Source organism: Equus asinus, chromosome 2, assembly GCF_041296235.1.
Source record: "Equus asinus isolate D_3611 breed Donkey chromosome 2, EquAss-T2T_v2, whole genome shotgun sequence".
In the NCBI taxonomy this organism is placed as follows: domain Eukaryota; kingdom Metazoa; phylum Chordata; class Mammalia; order Perissodactyla; family Equidae; genus Equus; species Equus asinus.
In genome coordinates this window covers 26,952,084-26,959,872 of record NC_091791.1, presented here as the reverse complement: position 1 = coordinate 26,959,872, position 7,789 = coordinate 26,952,084, and the positions used below count along the sequence as shown (strand labels likewise).

At 55.6% G+C, this 7,789-nt stretch overlaps 1 protein-coding gene across 1 annotated transcript; it reads right to left on the bottom strand.

Moving 5' to 3' along the window:
- Window positions 1-613: 613 nt before the first annotated feature.
- Window positions 614-6,121, bottom strand: CALHM3 (calcium homeostasis modulator 3). The gene is made up of 3 exons (XM_014829128.3): window positions 5,511-6,121; window positions 3,078-3,333; window positions 614-1,536 (listed from the first exon to the last, which is right to left on the bottom strand). The coding sequence occupies exons 1-3, from the start codon at window positions 5,795-5,797 to the stop codon at window positions 1,045-1,047; spliced, it is 1,035 nt and encodes a 344-aa protein (XP_014684614.3). The 5' UTR covers window positions 5,798-6,121; the 3' UTR covers window positions 614-1,044.
- Window positions 6,122-7,789: the final 1,668 nt, after the last annotated feature.

Here is a 7,789-nt window from a genome sequence, read left to right as displayed (position 1 = left end):
CTGGGGTGCTTGTTCAGCATGGAGATTTCTAGGTCTGTCCCTACCACGATTTGCTGATCTGGCCCATACACCATACAGCAGGGAAATCCCCACTGGGGTGCCACTTCTTGCCGAGGGCAGGGGGTAGATACCCCTGGGAATGCGTGGGGAAGGAGGCAGCCTTAGCAAGAGATGCTGAACTCCGGGGTCAGGCTGCAGGTGGTGGGGATGGTGGTGAGCGGAAAGGTGAGGGAGGCAACGCCTGCTAGCTGGAGGTGAGCAGAAGGCTGGGTCGAGAAAGGAGCTGCATCTGGAAGGAGGCCACCCAGGCAGGGCTGCTCAACAAGAAACAGAATTGGTGGCACTTAGGAAGATGGGAGTTGGAAGAGTCAGCCTCCTTGACATTCAAATACAGGAAAATAGAAAACTATTCATCTGCAGTAGCCAGCAAGAGGCACTAATTAGGACTTTTGAGAGGAACGCAACAAGCAGAGCTTGCCAGGGCTTACTCAGAGAACTTAGGTGGAAGCTGCCGGAAACCCAACCAGAACATTAAACACAAATACACAAACTAGAGGGCAAACTGACAGACTCGAGAACACCGCCTGGCACATAGTAAGCACCAGAAAAGCATGTGTTGCTGTTGTTATTATATTATTTATTTTAGAATATTTAGAATTATTTTTATTTTAGAATCTGGACATCTAGGACCCAGAACCCACGGCAGATCTACTTAGACTCTTGCTACTCAAAGTTTGGTCCGCTGACCAGAAACATTAGCATCACCTGGTAGCTCGTTAGAACTGCAGTCTCAGACCCAGCCCTGGATGAACTGAATTAGAATCTGAGTTTAACAAGAGCCCAAGTGAACGTGAGCACATCAGTTTGTGGAGCACTGCTTTAGAACGCACAGGAGGCCACCCCAGAAACGAGGCCAAGATTGGGCTATTTTTGGGAAGATGGCCAACAAGGGTTAGGCTGCCCTGCCTTGGGGGTCCCACAATCTCGAAAGCCCCCAGACCCTTGTCAGCGTGGGCATTTCACATGCGGACGCTGCCGGGGTCCCTACACGTCGGTGTGCTGGGACAGCCTTGTACTCGGGGCCACCATGGGGGCGCGGTGGCTGAGGCCACCCCCCCAGAGCCCAGAGGATGCCATGAGGTCGAGGGGCGGTTTGCTGGAGTACCAGGTGCTCAGGAGGTGGTCCACCTGCTCCTGGCTGCAGACTGCGCGCAGGTGGGCCTTCTCCCTTCCACCATCCAGGCCCTCAGGGGGCTCTGGCACCTCGGGGGTCTTGGGGTCCCTGCTCGCAGCATCCCGGCGCAGCCCCCGCGCCCGCATCTCGCTCTGCATGCTGGCGAAGAAGTGCAGCACGCAGCGGTGTGCGAAGTCCCGCGCATGCTCACAGCACGTCTCGTCGAAGAGTTTCTGCTCCAGGTCGACGTAGTTGCTCCAGTATCTGTGCTGCAAGAAGACTGTCTGGTCGAAGCAGGGCCTTAGGCAGCGAGCCAGGAAGGCCACGATGATCAGCACCAGGGTGATGCTCCAGCCGATGGCCTGGAGTGTGGGGAGTGCGAGATAGGGTGTAGGTAGGCCTCGGGGCTGTAGGGTGTGGCAAGGGTGTTCCAGAGTCTCTCCCTTTACTTACCCCTCCCATCCTTCCTCAGATTTATTCATCTTCCCAGCTAGTCATCCATCCTATCAACCACCTCCATCCATCCTTCCTTCCATTCAATCCATCATCCTCACATCCATTCATCTATCCAACTCTCTCTCCATCTATCCATCGTCATCCACCTTCTCATCTGACTATATGTCTATTGTCCTCCTATGCAGCCATCCTTTCAACCATCCTTCCATCTGCCCATCATCTATCCTCCTGTCCACCCATCTATTCTCCCATCCATTCGTCTTCTCATACTCTCATCCCTTCCTTCCAGTTATTTCTCCAACCATTCATCCACCCACCCATACATCCTTCCAACCTTCACCCTGAAGGAAACCAGAATAGGTCACCCCAAAGCATGCCTCTTTGACATAAGAATTATCTTGAGCTGAAGACAATTAAGAAGCAGCAAAGATAGGAAAAGCTGTCTCTACCCTCCCCTTTTCTGCTAAAGGCAGGATATAAATTCTGCTTTTATTGGAGACAGACTCTTTTATCAGCCTAGAGAGGCGCCAGAGGAATCTGCAAACAAACCTTACTCCGTTTCCTCCCATGTATTTACCTTCCCACAGTTTTTACCCTTAGAAGTCTAAACCCGCTTTCCTTTGTCCTGTCATTTCTCTACAAAGGTATTATTCTTTGTTGAAGATGCTATATAAGTGAGAATCTAAGCCACTACTTTGAGTTACTTTTTTTTAAAGATTGGCACCTGAGCTAACAACCGTTGCTCTTGGGGGGCGGTGGTGGAATCTGAGTCTGGGGCTGGGGGTTTGCCCCCAGGAGAGGGGAGTTGGTGCCCTGTGGGGAGCCAAGCCTCTGGGGAGAACCTGCTTTGTACAGAGGTCATTAAGAGAGTTTGGAGTACTGATATGTGTGTTCAGATTCCCGCCCTGCCTCTTACAAGCTGTGTGACTTTGGCCTTGTGAACGAACCTTTCAGAGCCCCAGTTTCCTCATCTGCAAAGTGGGGTGATGATTGCCTCCAGCTGATAGGGTTGTTCTGTGAGTTAAAGCAAGTAATAGATGAGATGCTTGACACAGGGCCTGACACATAAGAGTTCAATAGGTGGGAATTAGTATTATATCTGAGGGGTGGGAAGAATGTGTGCATGGGGTGGGGGGCAGGGCAGAGCAGTACACCTCCAGAACTTTCCTGCCATCCAGCCTCCTGGGGATGGGCCTAGCTGACTCCTGGAGGTGTGGGCACCTCGTCTCTGCCCATGGAGTCAGCACTGATGACAAAGTGCCCACTTTCTAAGGCCCAACACTGTCCCGTATGTGGGTCATACTCCTGATCTCCCCGGGGCCCACCTGCTCCTTGACTGTGTCTCCAGCAGTGGAGTGGGACCTCAGGAAACCTGAAGCTCCTAGGCCCATGCCCCTCGGGACCATTGTAGGATGTTTTCCAGGGCTGGCAGAGGATGCCAAATTACCTGTGACAGGCACCGCAGGTAGCGAGACACTGCCTTTCGAGCAGGGCTGTCCCTGACCAGCTCATCCTCCTTGCAGGGCACCTTGGCCAGGAAGAGCTGCACCTGGCTGGGGGTCATGTTGGCAAAGTCCAGAAACTTCTCAGGGTCCACGTTGCTGCTGAAGGCACACACGAAGCACTTCCCGTCAAGGAGGGCCAGCAGGATCCAGACGAGGGGGGCAGCCAGCGCTCTCTGCAGCACAGAGGAGCACATGTACCTGGGAGCAGAGGAGGGGAGGGGTCACCACCAGCAGCCCGAATTCAGCTGCAGCAGGGGAGACGCAAGGATGGACTTCCCAGGAGAGCTGCAAAATATCCCAGGTGCCATTACATCAAAGGAAGGGCGAGGGGCGGGAGGGGCGCAGGGCGGTAATCCCAGGACGGGAACTCTGGGGAGCTGGTGTTCTTCCCACTCTAGGCCTCGTAGCTGACTCTGTGGGTCCATTGGTGGATAGTTTCTATTCACGTGGAGGGCTTGAGGGCCTCCGATCCCAACCACCTGCGTGGCCCTCTCTGAGGGTTTGGGAAAAGTCTCTGCTCCCAGAGGGGTGGGCTAGAATTGCTGGAGAGTTACCAACCCCCAAAGCAACCTTCTACCCAGGAGGGACGGGGTCTGGAGGATGAACACCCCAGCTTCCTAGCCCCTCAGTGGGACAATTCTGAGGTGTGTTCTACTCACCTCTCAGGGGGTCCCCAGAAGGACTGAGCCCCAGATGCCTGTTCATGGTCACATTCTTCCCAGAGCCTGCTTCTGGGGGAGGCCAGGCTTAGACAGCCCTGCATAATAACCCTCCCAGCAGCAGCACCTCAAACACCTCCCGCCAGCATCCGGGGAGCCCACCCTCTCATTGTCCCCAGATGCCTCTCCTGACCTACTTGGCCCCTCTCGTGGCCTAGATTGAGTATCGGTCACAGGACAGGAGCCCAGTAGAGCTGCGCCTGCTGGATCCCAGAGGAAAAGGCAAAGGGCACACCCAGTGCATGTGACCCCCTGTGTGGCTGTGTGACAGGGAGAATGGACCCCAGTGGAACGTCAAACAGAGGCTGCTTGTGCGCAGGATGCACAAGTTGTTTCTAACTTGCATTGTATATGAAACATAAAATGGTGTGTCTGGGTGTGTGTGTGTGTATGCGGTGTAGTACAGTGTACTTACCCAGTGTGAATTATAAATATATTGTAGACAGGGGTGGCTCCAGCATTTTCTGTGGGGGCGATGTGGTTAGAAGGTGGAACTGAGGACTCGTTGTGAAGTTACATTACGTATGTTTGAGAACACCACAACCGTCCATGTCGAAGAATAGGGGAGAGTGGGAGATCATGAGGGGCTGAAACCCACCAAGCCCCTCCTGCCACTGCCCACACATCTAGAGCACTCAGGTACTCTGTCCAAAACACTAAGGGCAGCAGTTCCTGCTTGAGCTGGGAGTCTGCCTGTGTTTGAATCTGAGCCGCTTCTTAGCTGTGGGAGCTCAGCCAAGTCACCTAACCTCTCTGTGCTTCAGGTCCCTCATCCTTAAAAATGGGTCCATTAGAGGGGCCAGCCCTGTGGTCTACTGGTTAAAGTTCCACGTGCTCTGCTTCTGCAGCCCAGGTTCGTGGGTTCGGATCCTGGATGCGGACCTACTCCACTCATCAGTCACGCTGTGGCGGCATCCCGCAAGCAAAGTGGAGGAAGATGATGTTGGCTGAGGGCGAATCTTCCTCAAGCAAAAAAAAAAACCAAACCAAAACAAAGGGTCCATCACAGGGGCAGACCCAGGGCTGAGGTGAGAATGCAGAGGCCGTGCACACACGGCACTTGGCGCAGAGCTTGGCACCGAGCCGGTGCTCACTGTCGGCCAGGGAGCATTACAAATTGCTAAACTCCCTCCTCTGATCTTGATCTAGGGCACCAATCAGGTGCGAGGCTCTGAGGACACAGCAGTACGACAGATGAGGTCCTTGCCCTCAGGAAGCTCACAGAAGGGACTCGCCTTTGAGCCAATCGCACCTCTCACTACCTGCAAAACCGCCAAGGTGTGTCATGGGATGGCCTTCGTGTGTGTGGTGAGTCGTAATCCATGGCCAGTATGACACATGTGACCTGGCTAATTCTTGGGAATCCTGTATCATTCATGTGTCTCCAGCACTGGTCACAGAAAGGTGACAAGTAACAGGAACAGAAATATCTGTTTCCAGAGTGGAAACCGGCAAACAGGTCTCTGAACTGATGATGCCCCAGTTGAGGAAAGGAAGGGGCACATCCAATAGCGCCTGTCAGGGTGGAGGGGGAGCCCCACCCATACCCATGGGGGTCACTGGGGTTTGGGGGTCACCTGGCAGTGTCTGTGGGGGTAAGTGGGTGGGGGAGCCCCTGACAATGCCCCTGGGCAGCTGGGTGGTGTGGGACCGCACCTGATGACTCCCGGGTCCTTCCTCCGCTGTCCTGAGGGCCGGCGCCACTCCTCCACCATCACCACGGACTGCCGGTTGGCAAGGAGGCCACAGAGGAAGAGGGCAAGCGGGGGTGTGAGCAGCAGGCCCAGGCCGTAGAGGGCATTGTAGCGGGCCAGGCAGGGGCAGTTGAAGTCGAAGGAGGAGTACAGCTTGACAGTGACCGCAGCCAGCAGCAGGCAGACGCCGTTCATCACCGACTCCGAGCTGGACTGGAAGTGCTGGAAGAGCATGCGGAATTTATCCATGCCTCCAGCCAGGGTGGGGGGTAACCTTTGTGGGGTAGGGGGGCAGTGAGGCTTCAGCCGCCTTCCTGGCCAACGCCAGGCCACGCCGGGTGTAAGCTGGGAGCCTGCAGGAGGTTCTCTCTTCTCTTCCAAGGGCCTGAGGGGATGAGGAGGAGGCGGTGTCCAGTCCCCAGCCCAGCCTCCTGGGGTCCAGCCAAGGATGTAAGGCGGAGGCAGGCTGTCTCCACCAAGGCTGCCCTGCCCAGCCCGAGTGTCCCCCAGTGCCACGCCCCGCCTTTCTAGGGGAATGAGTCACTGCTCCGTGAGCAGCCAGCCCAAAGCACCTCTAGGCAAATGCGCCCCACCCTGTCGTTCCATCCCTCCCAGCCCGTTCCCTCCTCTCTTCAGGGTTTGGATACTGAGGTCTGACAGCTGGTGGGGCTTCCCGTGAGGGACAGGCAAATTCTGGGTGTGGTAAGGCCAAGATACTGATGGAATCAATTATATTTTCTGGTCTTCGCGAAACACATGACTGGACTGAGCTGAGCCCCGGGAGAGTTCACGTTGGCGTTCATGCTGGAAGGAGCCAGGGGGCACCTACCCTTCCTTCCCGGAGGCTTCCTACAGAGAAGATCCTTGAGAAGAGTTTAAACCACGTTTCAGCGTTTGCCAGTGATAGGGGTGGTGGAAGGGAAGGCCTTCCAGCAGAGGGCACTGCACGGGCAAATGCACAGAGGTGAGAAGAGGCCTGGTGTGGGCCAGCAGTCTGGGCTTGCAGGCAGCGGGTATCAGGAGAGAGGGCTGGAGGGGTCAGTAGGTGCCTGCAACCCTCTCCTCCGTTTTATTCCACTGCCCTCCAGGTCTGGCCCCTGGCCGGCCCAGGTCTCCACTACGTCACTCCTCAGCTCAAGGGTGAGGGGGGCTCCCTCAGCTTCCTTAGCTCGGCGTTCAAGGCCCTCTTAACCGAACCCAGACATGTCTTCCCACCTCCACACCTTTGCTGACACCATCCTTCCCACTGAAAACCGGGGCCCCTTCCTCCCACCTGCTCTTCAAGAGGCAGTTCAGATGTAGCCTGGTCACCAAGCCAGACTGTCCTGGTGACCTCAGCTCCATGGGAGCCTCTTCCTCCCATTCAGCCCTTGGAAAGGCCGCCTTGGCCTGTTATTAACCTTTCTCAGGTGTGGTGGATGGATGTCCCAACTAGGGTGGGAACCTGGACCTGCCCCTTTTTTTTCCCTGCAGCATCCAGTGTGGTGCTAAGCACACAGCAAGTGACAGCAAGCACTTGTTCTCTGTGACGTTGATGCTCAGACCCCCTTTATTTCCTCTCTGGCCCTGTCAGCTCTGCCCACCTCTTGACCGGCAGCTGCCTGCCTGTCTGCTCCTAGGAAGCAAATGAGTGCACTGTAGGCCCTGCCCTTAACTTCTCTCTGTCTCTGTCTCCCTCCCTTTGTCTCTCACTCATTCTGTCCCTTTCTGTCTCTCAAACTCTACCTTTCTGTGTGTGTGTGACTCTCTGTGTCCCTCAGTGTGTGTTTCTGAGTTCCGTGTGTCTCTCTGTCTGTCCCTCTCTCTGTGTTGCTGCCTCTTCCTGTCTTTTTATCTTTCCATCCTCCTCACCCACTGCCCACCCCATAGCACCCCAGTCTTACTGGCCCCCAGCCTGACATTGGCAGCCTGGCTTGGGGAAGAATTGTGGAGGCATCCACAGGAGCCCATGGGTCTGTTCCTGGGGTCACAGGTCAGTGGGCCTTGGGCCTGGAGCATGTGCTGGGGGTGGGCGAGGTATTCAGACCCCAATTACTTATGCTCTTCCTCAGTCTTCATCTCTCTGGCTCCCACCCTCTCAGCCCAGGGCCACCCCTGAGAAAAGGAGAACCTCAGGGACTGGGATGGACTTGACCCCACTGACCCTGCTCCATCCAGCCTGGACCAGCGGGTGTCCTGAACTCCAAGTGATGTCCTTAGTTAAATTCATGCCTCAACACGCTTGTTCTTCCCTCAGACCCC